This window comes from Aythya ferina, assembly GCF_964211825.1.
Source record: "Aythya ferina genome assembly, chromosome: 9".
In the NCBI taxonomy this organism is placed as follows: Eukaryota; Metazoa; Chordata; class Aves; order Anseriformes; family Anatidae; genus Aythya; species Aythya ferina.
The window spans coordinates 19,610,384-19,630,381 of NC_140305.1; the positions used below are offsets into that span (position 1 = coordinate 19,610,384).

At 38.6% G+C, this 19,998-nt stretch overlaps 1 protein-coding gene across 11 annotated transcripts in view; it reads left to right on the forward strand.

Moving 5' to 3' along the window:
• MCF2L2 (MCF.2 cell line derived transforming sequence-like 2) overlaps nt 1-19,998 on the forward strand; it is a 160,342-nt gene that overhangs the window by 57,905 nt on the left and 82,439 nt on the right. For all 11 annotated transcript variants that reach the window (XM_084528964.1, XM_084528966.1, XM_084528963.1 and 8 more), the window contains 9 exons: nt 1,019-1,135; nt 4,438-4,587; nt 5,476-5,600; nt 7,217-7,331; nt 7,943-8,062; nt 9,535-9,726; nt 10,534-10,725; nt 11,119-11,296; nt 19,296-19,399. In XM_084528964.1, the coding sequence (XP_084385090.1) occupies nt 1,019-1,135; nt 4,438-4,587; nt 5,476-5,600; nt 7,217-7,331; nt 7,943-8,062; nt 9,535-9,726; nt 10,534-10,725; nt 11,119-11,296; nt 19,296-19,399 (1,293 nt within the window). The remainder of the gene's footprint in view (nt 1-1,018; nt 1,136-4,437; nt 4,588-5,475; nt 5,601-7,216; nt 7,332-7,942; nt 8,063-9,534; nt 9,727-10,533; nt 10,726-11,118; nt 11,297-19,295; nt 19,400-19,998) is intronic.

Below are 19,998 nucleotides of genomic sequence, written 5' to 3' on the forward strand. Positions count from 1 at the left end.
GATGTTCCTGTACTTAGTAAGCCAGAATGTGTTACCATAGCAACTGTTGTACCAGAAACTGCAGCCTACAAAAGGAGAACATCAAGAAATAGCATTTTCTAGCAATTCAGCATCTTCTCTACTTTTAGCAATTTATTGCATAGCAGAGTGGCATTTCAAATCCAATTTTAAACTATCACAGTTGGAAGAGGAGTTAATTGTAGGCAGGGATCAGGCACTGCATTAAGTATTAAATATTAGCATACCTTTCCTACAGGCAGAAAAATCGAGATGAGTTTAGTTGAGGGTCTTTTTGGACATTCAAATTTTGAGCCATCTTTGGAATGTCCACATAGCTTTTAGAGAGCAGTCCTAGAAAAACTAAGAGCATGATGTGCTTTATGCTGGATAAAGTCCTGAGCAACCTGGTTTCATCTCATATCTGACCTAGCTTTGAGAAAGAAGTTATTCTAGAGACAACCTGAATTATTCTAGGATGATTCTGTAAAAAAAAAAAAAAAAAAAGATCAACCAAAAGCCTGTCCAGGCTTGTTTCAAGGCTTTTCTTAGAGCCCTTATTCAACCTGAAATATATGCCCTCCACACAGCTGGGCTCATCTCCCTGTCTACAACATGCTTAACATGCTCCATTGGAATTAATGTGTGCTAACAGACATAGCCAGTTGTCCTTTCTTCAAACTGCAGGACAAAATAATACATTTAACACATTAAAGTCAAAGGCTTAAAATTTCTAGTTATTTATTCTCAACATCTTGTTTTTCTGGTGCTGAAGTCATGGTGTGTTTTCTAGCTGGTAGAACAACAGGGCCTAATTAAGTATGTTATTTGTGTAACCACTTGTGGTGCAAGATTTACAGTGGTAGCCAAAAGGTAATACTGCTTACCAGAAGATGCTTTTGCTTTCATTAAGCAGGTTGAGTGGTAGGGAGACTGTTTAGAGTAAGAAAATTGATCCTAAGAACAATGATTGAAAGGGCTCGTTATTTCTCTCAGTCCGCTGTGTTTGCATTTGTTTCAGATCATCATGTTAAATTCTGTTTCTGATCTGCACGGCTATATTGACAAGAGTCAGCTGACCCGGGAGCTGGGAGGAACCCTGGAGTATGGCCACAGTCAGTGGATACATCACCGAACCGTGAGTGTTGGTGTTGTTCTTACACGTCTACCCCCACAAGTGTCCAGGTGGCAAATGTAGAGCAACCATTAGGTAGGAACTCTTCAGCTGCATTTCAGCCTACACATTTTACTAGGGATTTGTGGAAAGAGAGGTGCCATGACTCAAACAGAGAAGGGTAAGTTCCCCTAAAGCTTGTAGCAAAAGTAGTAGTTGACCTGGACTAGGGTCTACGGTGTCATAACATTATTATTCAGCAAGGCCCTTGGGCACATTCTTATCTTTTGGATAACTGATGGATTCAGAGGCCTGCAGCTCATGGTCAAAATTGCACATACGCTGTAACAGTGTTCTGAATGAAAGGTCAGGATTCTCACTTTAATGAGCAATTATATCCATGTTTTTAAGAGAAGAAAATACTCAAGACATTTGATTTTATTTCCCTTTGTTTTCATTTCTGTGCTATGTAAACATTTGTTCCAGATGGCTCTTATTTTGAGTAACTTGAGAATAATTAATAATTGTAGGAAAGCAGAAAGACTATTTATTGTGTTGCCTTTAGGAAACTTGTTACAAGTTTGATTATTTGTTCCATTTTGGGTTGGTTAATGTATCTCAGTGGCTGCTTCAAAACAATGTAAACATTTCATTACGATTCCCAGAAAAGGTGGTGGTTTACAAAAAACAGACCCCAATCTTTGTCAGATAATCAGCCAAAATGTTGTCCCATCCTCTCTACATGGAAAGGTGCAAAGCTCAGTCCTCATCCTGGAAACTGAATTAATTTCCCTGAGGGAGTGTGCAAATGCTTGCATGAGTCTTTGTGGGTCTGCTTGCAAGAGTGGTATGTTAGAGCTCGCGTCTAAGTAGCCCCAGTGTTTTGCTGTGTTCTGAGCAGCCTGGGATTTGGGTTTGTTGTTGTTGACCCACAGCTAGATCTAGCATTCTGAAAAAGCTTTTCTGAGATAGCTTGGAAGTCAACGTTGATCATTGTTAACTTTTATTTTGTTGTTGTTGTTGTTGTTGTTTTAAATCGGACTTCAGTATTTTCTGTGTAATAAACCACAACTCTTGTAAAGTCGGATCACTTTTGTCACTTTCCTGCTACCATTTTCTGTGCTTTGCTGTGCTTATAAGATTAAATTTTACTTTTCTTGAAAACCACCAAATGTTTCAGGCATTTAAATACGCAAACATGAATTCTGAGTTACTTCTAACACCAGCTTGCTAGGTTTGCTGACAACAGTGAGGAAAACCTTGAGATAGAATGTGAACAAGCCTACAGGTTAAAAGTATCAAAAATATGAAACTGTCCTTGTAGGAGGCATGACTGAAGGAATCATCCATGTGATATTTCAAACCACTAAAGGCTTGAAAAAAGTGAGGAAGGGGGCTAAGATGAGGCACAGGCAGGAAAGTCTGTATTAATTATGAGGGACAGAATATTGCCTAAGAGAATATTGTGAGCGGGAACGTATAGTTTGGTAAAATACGCAAATAAAAGTGAGCCAAGATTTGAGATGAGTGTGGCTGTGTAACCTAAGATCTTTTGGTTACGTTTGTTTCAATAGCTTTTTACCAAGCACAGAGACTTGAAGACAAAACCACAGTCACACTTTAGGAATATGAAGCCATTTATTGCTCATATGCATGGGAATGAGTGGGGACAACCATGCTACTACTTGTGGTACTGATGAGCTTGTGGTGCCTGGTGTAGTCAGCCAGGTTATCTGTGCTGGATAAGAGGTTTGTCATCAGGGAAGTGTTGGCCTGAGTGGCACCTTGAAAAAGCCTGACCTTCAGTCTTGCTGATGCAGTGTCTTCATCCCCTTTACTGTTTCTCGTAGTACTCTCATATCTTGTCCTGCCAGGGTTTTGTTTTGTTTCATTTTCTGAATCAGGTTTAAGCTGTTGCTAAAAAGTATTGATTTAGCAATCTTACAACATTGCTCTTCGTTTCTGCTTTCTTGAATGGCTAGGAGCCTGTGAGCTTTCTTGCTCACAGAGTACATTTTAGGCTCTTAGTAAGCAGCTCTTTGTCATGGATGGCTTTGTCTGTGTTGCAGTCAGAAGTGTGGCATTTTAGCCAACTGTAATACACTAATTTCATTGCTGAGAACAGCAGGCTACAGCTGATAAGCACTGAGCCAGAGCATATGTCAGTGTACTGCTTCTGCTGAACATGAATTTATGGGGAAGAAAAAAGGAAGAAAGCTATGAACTCTGCTAGCATTGCCTCATCTGGAGCCTGCTTTAAGATCACATGATGTGGAATGTAATTTCTGCACCTTTTGAACAACAATCTACCTCCAGTTTGTTTTCCACAGAGCACACCACGTAATTTTAACCCTCGTGGTTGCAAATGAGGATTTCCCATCATTGCTGGAGAAGGGAATATAACTTGCAAAAACTATATAATGTTTGACCGGGTGTAAGAGCATCCCCAGTGCTATTGAGTGACTCAAAATATTGTGTGGATTAGGTCAAAAAGTGTAAAGAACAAATCTGTGCAGAACAATACAGTCTTTGGTTATCCCTAAAGAAACTGGGGCATGATCATGAAAAAAATTGTAGTCACTTGCTACAAGGTACAAAGGTTTTAATCATATGTCAGAAGTCTGAACTATTCTAGTATTCTAGTTTGAAAAGGCAGCATTCTTATTAAGCCTTTCTCACTTTCACTTCACTTTCTTCAATAAAACCACAAAATTTGGATGAGTTTTGTGTTAGTGCACCCAAGAAGCAGCAATGCTCCAATGAATTTACGCATTTTAAATATATTTGTAGTAAGTCATTCTTCAATTTGTGGAAGGGATGGGAGGGAGTGACTGGAATACATTAAGTACAGATAGGCAAGATGGAGATGCTTAGTTTGAGAAGTCAAGGGGGAGACAGATTGCTGCTAAGTGAACAATGGCTGTATAAAAATAAAAGTAAAAAGGCTTTGGCTTATGTCCTTTTGGTGTCTCTTCAACTTAAATAAAGCCTTAATTAAAATCTTTAAACACCACAGAAATTCCCAGCAAGCATGGGCAGAGGATCTGAAGTTCCAGACTGGGCTTTGAAGTTGATGTCCTCTGTGGTTTCATTATGTCATTTAAGCTCTGGAAGTTCTCCATCTGGTTCATGGATATGGTGATACTTTGTAAGCCTTTGAAAAGATCCTTTGTGACACAGGATTTAATCTGTAACTTGTAACAGATCTGCTCAAAACCAGCAGCATTGCCAGCTTTACAGGCATTGCAGCACAGTGTCTGACGAACTAAACACAGCTGACATGCAGTAAATAAACAGTCTGTGACTTTATGCTCCTGCTTTTCCAGGCTATTGAAAACTTTGCAATGACAGTGAAAACAACAGCACAGATGCTGCAGACCTTTGGAACGGACTTAGCAGAGACTGAACTTCCCAACGATGTGCAGTGCACAGAAGAGCTCCTGTCTGCACACACTGACCATCACAGCAAGCTGAAGGTGAATGTTGTCTCGTGACAGCTCCATTTGTGTAATAAGTGGGTTTTGATTTAACAATTTTTTCTGCCATTATTTTGGGAATCCATCATCTAAACTACTGAAGAGAGAAAAACCTGGATTCAGGAGATTGATTTGATGCAGCTATGAAAAAGGACTGCACAGCTTCAGGAATGATGGAACAGGATATTGTTCTATCCTGCTCTGTTGCAGTTGACATGAACTATGTTATCTCCAAAGATTTGGTGGTATTCCTTTGTGCAGTCTCCTTCAGTGCTGGTAACAGGGGAGGACCAGGAATCCCTGCCTTATGAGAAAGTAGTAAAGGTTTTGTTTCACAGGCATCCCCTGATGACTTAAAAATGGATTTCAGAACAGTTCCATGCAAGATGTGTGTGGTGGAGACTCCTCAGCTGACATTAATTTTTGATCATCATTGTCCTTTTCATTGCTCATCTTTCATGCTAGGAAGATACCTTCTTCTGTGGTTGACTCCTTGATAGCTGGCATACCATGACTTAGCATGTCACAGTTTGAGGAAATCCCATTAAGAAGCACAATGTCTCAGCAGCGTCTCAGCTGACTGAACAATTGGCAGCACACATTTGATTTGTGTTAGAGTATTTTATTCTGAAAGTTACCCGGTCAAAAATACAATCTGTTCAGAAATTATGCAATGTTCCTTTTCTCAGAAATATATCTACTGTTCATTGTGAATAGATTTAGTCTCTGTATTCCTAGAAAGATATGTTGTCATTGTGAAGCACTTATATTCTGTTCCAAGTATTCAATGCCTACAAAAGTAACCTCCCTTAGCATTACTATGTTGTCTACCTAAGAGATGGAACTGTTGTTAGCATAAATATATACTTTTCTTGTTTCCCCCCTCAGGATGAGCTGAAACTAGCTGTGAAGCAGGGGGCCACCCTACTGACATGTATTAGGGAGCCAGTCACCCGAAGTGCCAACAGTAAACTCAGTCCGGATGAACTAGAAAATGTGGCAACAGTGGAAAGGTTAGTGAAGCTTGATTACCTTGGGCAAGTTGCTAACTTATTCCTAAGAAATGCAAATGTAATTTATGTCCTCATTTAAATGGTGTAAATATACAGGCTATAAATTCCAACTGATTCAGTCACTCAGGGTTTATTGGATACATAAGTCAGAGAAGGGAATGTCTTTGAGGAATCTACTTGATTAAACTGGCAGTGCAAGTTCAAACAAGTCCTGAATTTCATGGTAATTCTTGGTTGGACCACTACCTACCTGGTGGAGGATTTAATGTGGAACATATTTTCCCTATTACATCCTCCAAATACCTGTGCCTAGTTAGAAAGTGGCATCTGGATCCATGTGAGATGAAAGAGTATATGCTTGTGTATTTCTGTGGAAACACTGGGGGAGGGAGGAACAGATAAAGATGATAGTCTGAAACCTTCACAGATGTATAAAAAGAGAGAAATCTCTGTTCCTTCCTACAATGCTAGTTATTACCATAATGCTTTTATTTACTATGTACAAGTTTCTGCTGTTCCATATGATGCAGCAGAAAGAGAAATGTTATGCTAGTGTTTCAGCGTATCTGCGTTCAGCAGGAACAAAGCTGCCAAAAGTAAAGTTGATATTTTTCACTGAATACTTTAAAATCCTTTAATCAGTCATTCTGAAGAAATTTACAAATTCAGCTTGAATTCAGCAACTAGCTTTGATTAAAAACACATTTTTCAGGGATAGATTGAAAACAGGACTTGTTTTTGAGAGGAATAGGAAGGAACTATTGGTGTTTGCCCCAATTACTTCATAGTTCCAACATAGTTTCCTGCCTGCCTGAAGAATGCCAACTATTGAAAAATAGGATATTCAGAGAAAACTTCATCTTATTTCTTTTCTTTTTTTTTTTTCTTTTTTCTTTTTCCTTTTTTTCTTCTTTCTTTCTTCCCTGTTTAAACTGTTCTACTTTGTAATATACTCAATAGGTCATAGAGATTGCAAGGATGACTCATATTCTGGTGTTTGACACTTCACTCGAGATGTGGGACACTTGATACTGATTTTTTTTTGTGAATAAGTGTTTCATTATTTCCATGAAATGAAACATTGTCAGTGGGAGGCATTATGAGCCTCTAATCCATTGTGTTTAGGAGAGATGGATTAGGAAAAATGATTCAACCATTGCTTATTTCTTATGGCAAAAAAAAAAAAAAAGAAAATGAACAACAAGTTGTACAGTTCTGCTTTAAGCATTCGTAAAATTAATAATTGCATTGTATTCAATCTACATTGGCCTGAGGTGAATTATCTTTGAAGATTAGATGGAAGCTGGGGAGTGACAGCCACTTCTGGCTGCCAGCACATGGACCAGGTCTGTATTCCAGTTGTAGGTTAGGAGGCAGGACTACAACTGCCATAGTAGATCCATGTAACTATCAGCCATCATCACGCTCCTGCATGTCCCACTTTAATTTTTGTTCTCTTTTCCCCAAGGGAAAACCGATGCAGAACCTTGTTCTGCTTCATACATAGGTGTAGGCTCCCCACCATCTCCAAACCCTGTTTTCTGCAATCAATTGGTGTAACTTAAAGGAAAAGAACTGTAGCAAATTAAGTGCTTTTCACTCTAATTTCCTAACAGGTTGTTGGCTCAGTTGGATGAAACAGAAAAGGCTTTTGATCAATTTTGGACCAAGCATCATCTAAAACTAGAACAATGCTTGCAGCTTCGACACTTTGAACATGATTTTAGAGAGGTATTTCATTGGTTGATTTTGTCTAGTCTTCTCCTGTAAATAAGGTCAAACTGCCTATATGTAGAAGTATAACGGCATTCCTAATAAAGAGATTGGGAGGGAAGCCATTCATTATAAAATATGAAATTAATATTCAAAAATTAAATTATTGGTAATTATCTGATATTTTACAGCATTAGGTCAAACTGTGAAATACCAGCTTCATGCTAAATGACTTTGTATTTATGTGTTATCTTACCAAATATCACTTCTTCTGTGATGCTAAGTGTCCAACTCCACTGATGTCAATTGAAAAGAAAAATGGAAAGCCCAGCTGTCAGCTCAAAGGACAAAGTAATACAAATCTTGGAGTAATAGAGGCTCTAGAGTTATGGATCTTCAAAACTGCATGTCTCAATAAATAACAAGAACCAGGGACAGCTCTTTAGAGAATAGTTGGTTGTTGCCTGGTATTTTCCATTTCGAAAGCCATTTATAACAAGATGAAAGACTAAACTTGAGATGCAAACTCTTCTAAAAGATGGAGATAAATGTTTAGAACTCATAGATTTGTTATAATTTTATGATCATCTTGTGATGGGTACGCTTTTTTTTTGTCATGTTTGTTTTAGGTAAAACTGACATTGGATAATCTAATGGAAGCACAAGCAGGTTTTTCTGACATTGGAGACAGTGTGACTCGAGTAGAGCACCTCCTAAGGGAACAGAAACAACTGGAAGAGAAAGGACAGGTTTGTGCTCAATATTGTATTCCAGCTGATCATCTAGATGTTTCTCTGTCACTATCGTTCTGTGACACTTACTCTCTTCTCATGGGTCATTATTTTAAACTGTGAAACTCTGATCCTAATTTCCAGAAACCAAGGTTGTTCAAATTTAGTAGTTCTGTTTTGTTACCTGGAAATCTAGAATCAGTTGAAATACCTGCGTTTCAAACCAAGACAAGTTAGGGCCATCTTTGGAATTTGAAAAACTTGGAAGACGTAACAGGTTCCCTTGGCCAGATACCATTTAAGACCATTCTGTTCAAGCTTATAGCAGTTTCAGGAACACACATGCCTTCTGATAAACATGTTTTTTTTTTTGTTGTTGTTGTTTGTTTTTTTCAGATGTTTGAACTTTGCAATTGCATCAGTTGGTCACCTATATATAATATGCATCACATTTAGTATTATTAGAAAGCATTGAACAAATGAGTAAGCTGAATCAGAGGAGGGTGCACATGAACAAATGCAAAAACTGTTGATGATCTGATGATCTTTTTTAAGCACAGGATTAAGATTTAGAAATACTGTCATCTTTGCCCATCTGTTCTGTAGAAATCTAAAGAAATTTAAGTTACTGTAACTTACATTTTCCTTCCATTTTCCCTTCTTGTTGTGTGCTGTTAGGTGATATTTTAATTATGATCTATTCACAGCATATGTGTTAAAGCACTAAATATTTTTGCATTTGACACATTATCACAGACAGCTTTTGTACTCCAATGAAGCAAATAACCAATAATAATGGATGTAGTTTGAACTCATCCCATGAAATGGGAAAAAATCTTCTGTACCTATAAGTATTCAGCAAAGAGCTGATGGTTAATAGCTGAAAATAGAGAAAATGTTTCAGTGCCATAAACAGTTTAAATTCACTCTGACTTTGCCTTGCAAAAGTCTCGGGACCTTCACACTCCTGAGCAGTGGTTTTAAAAGTTGCCACACCCAACCTGTTATCACAACCTGTTATCTTCTGCCCCTCTGTGAAGATGTGATGTCCTGCTCTTCTGAGAATTTGTAATCCATAGCTCTACAGATATGAGCTCAGCTGACAAAGCCTGAGATAACAAGATTTGTCATAGGAGTTTGCTCTGGTTCATTCTCCATATTGCGCTGCTCTACTAATCTTTAACTTGGGTTAAGCATGTGGTAGAATATTTTTTTATTCTATGTATGATCTACAGATCATACATGCTCTGTATGATTTTGAGACTGTTTAAGTACTCACCTCTGAATTTAGGCTGTGGAGGCAGGAAGAACAATAGTAAGAAATAATCACTAACACGTTGGTCTTCAATGCAAATTGAAAAACACGTCAGCTAGATGAATATCCCAAACCTTTAGCTCCAGGCTACAGCACAGATTACAGAGATGGTTTATCTTTACTAAATGTGTAATTTTAAGGTCTAACTTTGGATAGTTTCTCATTAATTTCACAGGAACCATTGGAGAAAGCCCAATCTCTAGCGCTCCATGGAGAACAGCTCATCCAAAACAACCATTATGCAGTCGATTCCATTAGACCAAAGTGTGTTGAACTCAGGCGTATTTGTGATGACTTTACCAATGAGACCAAGAAAAAGTACGATATTTTGGGAAAGTCTCTTGAGCTGCATCAACAGTTAGATAAGGTGAGTGAGCCTTTTTAGAGAACAGCCCTAATGACGGTTCTACTGAAAATGAATGCTTTTATAAGCACAGGTACAAAGATTTACTACTTTTTCCTCCATTTCATTCAGAAACTATTACCATAAAAACTGGAGCAGTTGCTTCTCATAATTATGATCTTAAAATGATGAATAGTAGGTTACTAAACAAAAAAAGAATAGAACTAGGCCTAAATTTGAAACAAGAAACAAATGTGTAAAAATATGCTTAAAAATAAACAGCTTAGTACTTGTTCTTTTTTTTTTAATCCCACTTCATATGATCTGACTAGAATAGAAAGCTACATGTAAATGCTCTGAGAATGTTTACATGCTATTTCAGCCTAATTCCTAAGAGGAAGTACCGGAAATTCATCTTGAAAACCTGCTTTGGAGTATTTTTAACTGAGTGTAATAGGCCTAAGAAGTTTTGGGGAGTTTTGATACAGATCAAATATTAATCTGGGGTTTTGAATTATTTTGTGACTGAACACTGAAATGAGGTAGTACAGCTGGAAGATTTGATTTGCAGCAACCACAGTGACACTCTTCCTCCTCAGAATATTATTATGTGTTACTGGACCATCCATCTATCCCATGAGAGCTGAATTTAATTTGCTATTGTTCTGTATCTATGATGGGATGTATTTTGACCAGGACCATGCTATGAAGTAAACATTCATTCAGCAACATGGTAGGGCAAATCTGTATTTCATGGGGTGGTAGAAGCAACACTTCATAATATGGACTGTTGGTGATGTTGGGGTCCTTGTTGTCTGATTTTTTTTAAAGGCAAGCAAATGGTGTGAAGCTGGAATCTACCTCTTAGCTTCCCAAGCTGTGGACAAGTGCCAGTCACAAGAGGGAGCTGAAACTGCACTCGTTGAAATTGAAAAGTTCCTGGCAACAGCTAAGGAACACCAGCTTTCTAACCCGAAGGAGTTCTACAATCAGTTTGACATGATCCTCACCCCTGAAATAAAGGTAAAACCTCTCAAATGCATATGCACTCAGTTCAAATTGCAAAATACCAATTGCTTTCTATATGAGAGAGTACCAGACTATATCTCTGGGTGTGCTCAAATATGCCTCTTTTGCTACAGCAAAAGGATACAGAGGTGAGCACTTACGGCAATAAGTTTTACTTATACGAGCAGTCCTATAACCACACATACTTCAGGGTAGAGCTAGAAAATTTAATAAGTCACCAAGTCCTACTCCATGAAATATAGATCTGTGCAGAATGCATGGGCTGGGTTGGGTTAAGCTACAACATGATCTTTATCTCTAATACACCTAGTCTGAGTAACAGAAGTCATCTCAACTTGCTTAGTCCAGCACTGACAACCGTCTGCTGTTTGCCTTTTCTTTGCCTAGGCCAATGCCCAAAGAATTCTACAAAAACTAGAAGATGTACAAGAAATGTTTGACAAGAGGCAAGTGAGTCTGAAGAAACTGGCAGCCAAACAGACTCGGCCAGTACAACCTGTTGCCCCACACCCTGAATCTTCCCCAAAGAGAGCATCACCAAAGACTACGAGACCAGCAGGAGTAGGTAGGCCATGAACAGCTGCTTTCAGATACACACCAGTGTTTTTCTTGCATGGTCATGCTTTAGTTTTTGTCTTCAGAATGAAAACTTGTCTTTGATGCTCAGTGTCAACCTTGTAGGCCCAGAAAGTTAAAACAAATGTGAAACAATCTATCACTAAAAGCATATAAGCAGGGGTGAACCAAAAAAAAAAAAAAATCAGGCTCTTTTTCTTAGGTCTAATCTACAGAGCATATTTCTATACTGTTTCTCATTATGTCATATATTGCTAATTTTTCCCTGAAAATGAAAACCAGGTTAGTCACTGCAAAGTATGTAAAGTATGCATGAGGAACACTTTTAAATTGCACATACAGTGATACGAACATTTGGCTTTAAAAGATCACAATCCCTCCAGTTTCAATTAGATACTGCAAAAAGCTTTATGCATCGTTGGTGACATTGACTCATTGGTGTGATTTTCTGTTCTTTTGTTTTTCCCTCCACATAACTATCTAGTCACTTTCTAGAGTTGTCCTCTGCTAAATAAAAAAGTTGAATACTGCTTCTGGTTGGAATTTACAGAAAGTTCCTGATTTGAGGTTAACATGTTTAACCAAGGTACCTATTTTCTGCAAAAAGAACGTGGGTGAAGCAACTTGAAACTGTGCATCTTTGAGGCCAGCCACCTTGAACCTGGTGGCAGGAAGGGGTTAACCTTTTCAGCAGAGGTGTTTATAAAAAATTAAAGAAAAGAACTTCAGGGCTTTTTAACAGCGAACCTTTAGCTAAAAGGCTTGGGAAAAAACTACTAATTAGCATTAAGAGCATACATGTACAGCAAGCTTTGATTTTTCATCAGGAAGATTAGGCAGGCCAGTAGCCTGACCATTTTGCTTTCTAGGCATACTGTCAAAAGCTCATACAAATGTTCCTGTTGTTTTCCTCTGGTCCCCAACATTCATCCTTTCCCAATGCCAGTTTGACATCTTTACTTTTTCCCAAAAACCTTGCTAGCTGTGGTCTTAACATGCAGTTACTACCTCAAGTTTCATTTTCATTGTTGCCTTAAAGCGAGCTGAAACCACAATGCCTTTGAAGAGGTCTTGCTCTGATACCTACATCTGCTAGCAATGTGTTCCACTCCTGCACCGTTGTTGGCAGTCAGTTAGCTGCATGAATTTTTAAGTCTTTGAAAACTCAAAGAACTGGCAATAAAAAAGTAGTAGTTAGTTTTCCATTGTGTAAGTTATTAGAATGTAGAGAGTTCTGGAGATCACCTAGCCCAATCAAGTCCTCAGAGCAGCACTAACTTTAAAATTCTTCAGGCCACTAGTGCTGAAGCAAAGACAGTTGCAGAAAAATGACATTATGGGACCAGTAGGTCTAAGCTAGTTAGTCCTTGTTAGTGGCAGTAGAGTTTTAGAATGGCTTTCACCAGTTGTGAAACTGCACCTTCAGGCTAAAAGCTAGTCTTGCATTTCTATTTATGCATGCAATCTCTGTGTGTCTTAAACTTCTTTCTTGTCATTTTAAAGCACTTGCAGATTTTTTCCATTTTTGATATAAATAGAACCTTCAAAATAGTCACTAGTATAGAAATGACAATACTTTAAGTGTTGATTGTTGTTCATACATCCCATCCAATGCTCTCAGCTACTTCACAGAGAATCATGACATGTTCCCTTGCTCTGATCCTTGCATTGCTGTTCAGTCTTTTATAACACAGTACAGGAGATAACTGTGTGGTAAGGATTACTTAGCTTCTGATGTCCTGTTGTGAATTAATAGATAGATGATATTTAATTTGAAAAGTTACTCCAGTCATCCTCTGAGGTGATGCGAAGTGTGACCCAGGCCTGTTCAGACATTCATAAGTAGAATGTATCATCTCATTTAGATTCTTTTTGTGCCTGAAGATGATTGACATAGAGAAATGTACAAAGAAACAGAAGTCCCTGACTTTCTGCATCTTATTTTAGGACTTAAAAACAGTTACTTTAACTGCCACGAGCAGTATATGTATATTTACATGGAATCACAGAATAGAATCATAGAAACATTAAGGTTGGAAAAGACCTCCAAGATCATCTGGTCCAACCATCCCCCTACCACCACTAAACCATGTCCCTAAGCACCAGGTCCAACCTTTCCTTAAATACTCCCACAATGGTGTACCACTTCCCTTGGCAACCTGTTTCAATGCCTGACTGCTATTTTTGAGAAGCCTAAATTCCAACCTCAGCCTCCCCTGGCACAACTTGAGGCCATTCCCTCTTGTCCTATTGCTAGTTATCTGCGAGAAGAGGCTGACCCCCAGCTTCCCACACCTTCCTTTAAGGTAGTTGTAGAGAGCAATAAGGTCTTCCCTGAGCCTCCTCTTCTCCAAATAAACAACCACACTCCTTACCCACTCCTCATAAGAATATATATACCGTATAATAGCATCACTTGGCTCTTACCCAATTGTTCACTACAAAGAATCATTCTGTGAATTTCCTGAGTGCCATTTCCCACAGAATGCCAAGGCACTTTGCAAATGCTATGTTACTGGTAAGTATTTTCATCTCCCTTTTGCAGAAAGAGAACTGAAGCACAGATCAACTAAGTGATTCACCAAAGTGTTTCTCAGTCTGAGTCTGAGATGTGGCTGAGAACAGAAACTGGCACTAGGTTGTTTCGGTTTGTCCCGGCAGGCAGCTAAGCACCACACAGCAATTCGCTCACCCTCTCACACAGCGTGGCATGGGGGAGAGAATCGGGAAAAAGAAAGTAAAAGCGTTGTGGGTTGAGACAGACAGTTTAATAAGACAGAAAAGAAATAGTAATAGAAATAGGAATGATAATAGTAGTAGTAGTAGAAATAATAATAATAATAATAATATGTACAAAGCAAGTGATGTGCAATGCAACTGCTCATCACCTGCTGACCAATGCCCAGACTGTCCCCAGGCAGCCCCTCCCATCCCCCGGCCAGTCATCCCATATTAATTGTTCAGCATGATGTTTTATGGTATGGAATATCCCTTTGGCCAGCTGTCCTGGGTCTGTCCCCTCCCAGCTCCTCGTGAGCCCCCAGCCTCCTTGCCTGCAGGGTGGTGTGAGAAGCTGAAAGGTCCTGGGCTTAATGCAAGCACTGCTCTGCAACAATTAAAACATCAGCGTGTTATCAACATTATTCTCATCATCCTAAATCCAAAGCACAGCACTATACCAGCCACTAATTAATTAATAATAAGAAAGGTACCCCATATTAATTGTTAATATTAAATGAGTCCTACTCCAAGCCTAGAAATGAGGCTGTGATATTCTGTTCTTCTTGAATCTGCCCTCTGTAGGAATTTCCTCTGTGCCATTTCTTCACATTCACAGGATCAGCACAGAGGCAGCATTTACATATGGGCAGCATTTATTGAGAATCCTCTTGTAAAACGGAAAGAGGCTGGAAGCACCTTTTTGAAACAGATACCGTACTTCATTGTTATCCAGGACATATCTGAATATTTGTAAAAGCTTGCAAAATGAAACAGGCAACAAGAAACTACCATGTTCCTAGGATGTGTAAACATAAACAGAAAGCTAGAAAGAAAGGCGCTTGTCGCTAGGCAGCAGATCTAACAATACCACGGCAGCACTGCAATGCTTGTCTGTGAAAGCAAAGAAGTTACATTCATTCCAGAATAGATTTTGTTTTGTTTTGTTTTTGTTTGCTGACTCTCTATTTCCCTAACAAGGAGTGGTAGGGTAAATTCACCCCGATTCAGAGTGCTAATGGAAAAACGTTAACAGATGTGAAGGTTTAAGCATGAAATATTCCATCAATGTATCTGTGACACACTTCATTCTGCCTGTGCATATACGTAGATGCACACAAGCAAAGCTGATACCATGTATGAGAGAAAGGGCAGATTTCTATCAGGAAAATGATGGAGTTTATTTTGACTATGCATTTATGTCCTGTGGTGGCTCTTGGCAGAGTCTTAGCTCAGTGAAGATCCACAGAAAGGCAGCACAGAGCTGCACTTTAAACTCTACCTCATGCAGGCTTGCCCCCAGTGCTTTAATTTGGGCCTGGGAATCCTGAGGCAAAAATTGAAATTCATCCCATTTTTGCTTGAAGCTTTTGGTTTCGCAAAGAATTTGCGAATTTCACAAGGGCAGGTCTGTTCAACAGTGGTACTGTTTTATCTAGGAATTATGATGCTCAACAATGACAACAAAAATCTACACCAGTCTATACCAGTTGCAATTAGTGCAAATTTTATAGGAGTGTGCTTAAATATCATTCACAAATCAACCCAGGAAAGACAGGAAGCTGCTGACCCTTTTATAACAAATGCCTTGAAAAATTTTAGTGGTATATATGGCATCTTATTTCAAGAAAAACTCTGTGCTCCCCGTGGAAGCCTGCATGAATTAAGCTTTCCCAAAGACTATCTTACTTAGCTGGACATTTTCTTGGAAAACTTTAGTGGAAATGATTCAGCCACCTCAGGTGGCTGAGGAAGGGAAAAGCAGGGAAAGCGTTTTGTTTTAATCACCCTTGTAGCCAAAGCTGAAACACAGCAGTGCCAAATGGTTTTGTCCCTTCTTGAAGCTTCCAGATTTGGTAGAATTTTAAAAACTTGGAAAAAAAATCTCAGCTCACACATGTTCATTATGGATTAACTTGCTACACTTTGGCTCCCAAAGTCTCATTTCTTTTGTTGTCAGCAAAAATGCCTGGAATCCAGAGACATGTTTCTCATCCCTCTGCATTTCTGGTTTCCTTAGAGTATGATCTCGTAGCAGTTTAAGCCCTCCTTAATGAAGGGCTGTTTTGGGCTCTTGCTTGTCTCCTCTTTGCCCAACACAGCAGTGTGTTTCTGACTGCTTGACGTCAGTACTTACAGTCACATGACCAGTGGTTGGATTTTTTTTATTTATATATTTTTGTTTCTTTTGGCTAGTTCAGCTCCTCATCATCCAGTTGAAAGAAATGCAGTGCTGACAAAAAAGAGGTGACAAAAGCGTGTGGCCGGAGGTTGGGAAGAAAGGGAGAACAGTACCAGCCCCAGCTCAGATGGGTTTCAACTGTTCTGGAGTCGTCTCTGAGATCGTGAGAGTTTACTGCTGTTTTTTCTCCTGCTGACATGGGAGAAGCAGCAGTAGGTGTGAAGTTCTGACCCCATTAAAAACCCATGTGGGTGTTAACTTAGCATTTTTGTTTGTTTGTTTATTAGAGGGGTGATTTTAATAACTAGTGCAACTACATAAAAAGATCTACGTTGAAAGGACAGCGAAAGACTGAAATCAGAATTGTTGGTCAAAGCGTGTGCTCTTAAACAGGCAAAGTGGCGTATAGCAGTCAGTAATCTGAAAGATCAGTTCTAAAAATGTCAAGTTGGTCTTCCTTATTAGTCTTTTCTGTTTTGATTTTTTATCTATGGAAAAGCCTGTTACCTCTGAGAACTATCATGAAAACAGCTCAGCGAATATTTATTAAGCACTTGAATTGTAAAAAGGAACCCAAAAAAATGTACTTTCAGAGCAGGGATTGGAATAGTTTATGGAGAGTGAGGCTCTAAGCCCCCACTGAGAAATACAGATAAATCAAAATACTGAATATGCTCATGAGTTCAGTGTTTTTTTTTTTTTTTTTTTTTTTTTTTTTTTTTTTTTAACTGAATGAGGCAATAGAATAAATCCTTAGGGAGGGCGAGAAAAAGTAGTAAATGTGCAACATACTTGTCAATGGTTGGAGCTAGATGCCTGAACAGAAAAGGGGAAAAATTAGCGTTGCAGGTGTAGCTTTACTTCTGGCATCTTTTCTCTTCTGATCACTATAAAATATTCATGGCGGGATTTCTTCGTGTGCAGCATGAATGTGAAATACAGGAGCAAAACCATCAAAATTTCTGTTAGCTCATTAAGCAAATAATATGTTTAGCAGCACATCACACATACAAAATCCATGACTCACCATATGGGTTTATTAGAAGGCCAGCCTGGAACATGAAATTCATACAGGAGGAATACAGCTGGAGGCTTTTCAGTCCTTTAAAGAATGAAAGCCAAGCTGGTTCCATCTCATTTAAATGTGTACGACTGCTCATTGGATCCCTTCCAGCATTCCTCGCAGTCACTAATGCATAACACTCTCTAACTAATAACATCTGGATAGGGGATTAAAAGAGAATGTCTTGCAAGAGACTGGGGATGTGTGCAGGGAAGTGAAGCAGCAGAGAGATTAGCTGACTCAGAAAAAGACGATGAATGTGATTTTCATTAATGGCTCTTGGGAAAACACCAGTTTCTGTAGCTTAAGATATTTCTGTAAAGAGAAAGAGAAAAGGAAAAGATGCTTTCAATTCTGTGGCTTTAAGGCTGCTATCACATTTGGCCAAATCTGAGGAAACTAAGCAAGTGTGTCTTACAGAAAAATACTCCATTTACACGGGGCCTCACTCTCTGCTTCTTATATGGACAGATTTTCAGGAGGTTCAACAGCAATTTTGCTAGAGCAGAGAAGTATGGACTCTATTGCCTAAGAATGGAAAATACTTTCTATACAATACATGATGAACCTTAGATGCTTGGAAAAATGTTTCTTTAGCTGCCTTGGCATGCTGCTTTGTCATCAGCAGCATAGAAAAACACTCTTAAGTCATTGTCTTCAAACCTGTGTTCCTGTGGGACAGTATTTGCTGCATGCCCCAATAAAACAGTTTAGCACATTAGTCATTTCCATGCCTATTCTTGATGAAGGACTTCAAAGTATGTTTCAGCTCAATTTCAACCACTGGTAGCTGCCAGGCTTTGCTATTCTGTTGAAGAAACTTCCTTAAACTTTCCAATATGAAATCAATGTGAGGAAGTAACAGGCCTAAAACGGGCACTGCCAAGTCTTCACATCATCCAACATGGACTGATAAATAGGGGAAGATTTAGGGAAATTGGAAGATTTAGGGAAGAGGGGGATGGAAACTCCCTTAATTCTCTTCCCAGCTGCATGATAAGGCAATTGAAAAGACACAGGGTAGAAGAAATGTCAGCTTCTGGTATTATTGTTTACAAAACAAAGATGTTGTCTTTTTAGTTGTATATAATTTGGTGTTTCTATTTTTGTTGTTGTTGTTGTTTTTTAAAATACATTAAAAGGAGAATTTAATGACAGGAACACTTGAAAATCTGTTACTCTCACACTTGCAACAATATTGTTCTTTGCCTGACCCAGCAACTTATATAATTTCTTTTGCTTATTTTTAACCAATTTAACACAACTAAAGATACAAACTACAACAAAGAAATTATTTCCTATTTAAGTCAAATATATGAGTTCCCTTCTCACCATTCATTCAAACACTTTTCTTTGAACGGCAGTCTCAGGACAAGTGTTTACGCTGTTGAGGATGATTTTCTAGTAGCATTTGATGACTGCTATAGCTATAAACTGGTTTTTCAGAGACTGCAAGGCTGAACCAACCTGACACGACAGCATATTCTGAAATCATTTTCCCAGAATCGCTGTCATTATATACACAGTCAGAGTGACTTGTTGAACACTCGTAGTGATTACTCCCTTGAGGCTTGTTCACGTGATGAAACCTTACAGGGAACAATCGTTTATAGTCTGACTTTTCCAACCCACTACTGGAACAAAAATGTCCTTCATTTGGGAAATCACAAAAGTAGCAAACCATGAGCTTAAAAGCAATCAAAGTGAAAATTATCTAAGTGTTGATACAACTGGCTAAAACTTACCTGAGCTATCCTAAAGATGGTTGCCAAGGAGGAAACCAAACCATGGTGGTCATTGCAGCATGAAACTACATGCCGATCTGAGGCACAGTGGAGGACTGAGCAACGTAGCCCATTCCCTCATGCCAGTTGATGCTTCACCACTACAACCACAGTTTAGTTCTCTAAGCCAGCTGTCAGTTATCAAAGACATGGAAGGAACTTTGCTCATTGTTTTTATTAACATGTAGGACTTTGACTTTTAACGAGTTTTCTAATGTTACTTTCTTTTTGTCTCCTTCAGCTACCAACAGGAGGTCCACAGAAATTTCCTGCCCTCCAAAGTCCATCTCTGAGGCAGAGTTATCGAAAAAGAAAAGTATTAAGAAAACTAAAGGTGGAATTAAGGTATAAGTCTCTGTTTTGGGAATACTCCATATTGTGAGAACTCGAAACAAAATTAGTGTTTACATATTTGTACTTATTTAAAAATAGAAGAAAAACATTTGCAAGCCCTTTGCAAAACATTTTTTACACTTCACACTGCAGTTTAAGTTACTAGATACCAGTGTTAAGATTTATGCTCATAAATGTGAGCAAACAGGTTACACTGAAGTAAAAATCACTTTCAGAGGATGAAAGGGGCAACGTGGAGAGACTGTCCAATGATGGTACATTAAAAGTACCCTCCTTTGTTATAGCACGAGCTATTTTGTTTCCCAAACTGAAATTTTATTCTAACTCATATGAAAGGTGTGTTATATTCAGGGTTTTACAAAGTTATACAGTTTTCCTCATTTAAATATTTGCTAAGGTCATTCTATACCCAAAGGAGGAAAAACTAAACATTTAATACTTAATATAAACAACCATCATTAACAACAAAATTCCACTGCTAACTGTTACTGCATGAGCAAGTAAGGTTCAGGGAAATGCATTTTACTTTTGTGTCTCTGTGATGAGATTTGTTGCATCATTGTTTCTGCAGCAGAATTCTGCTCTGGACA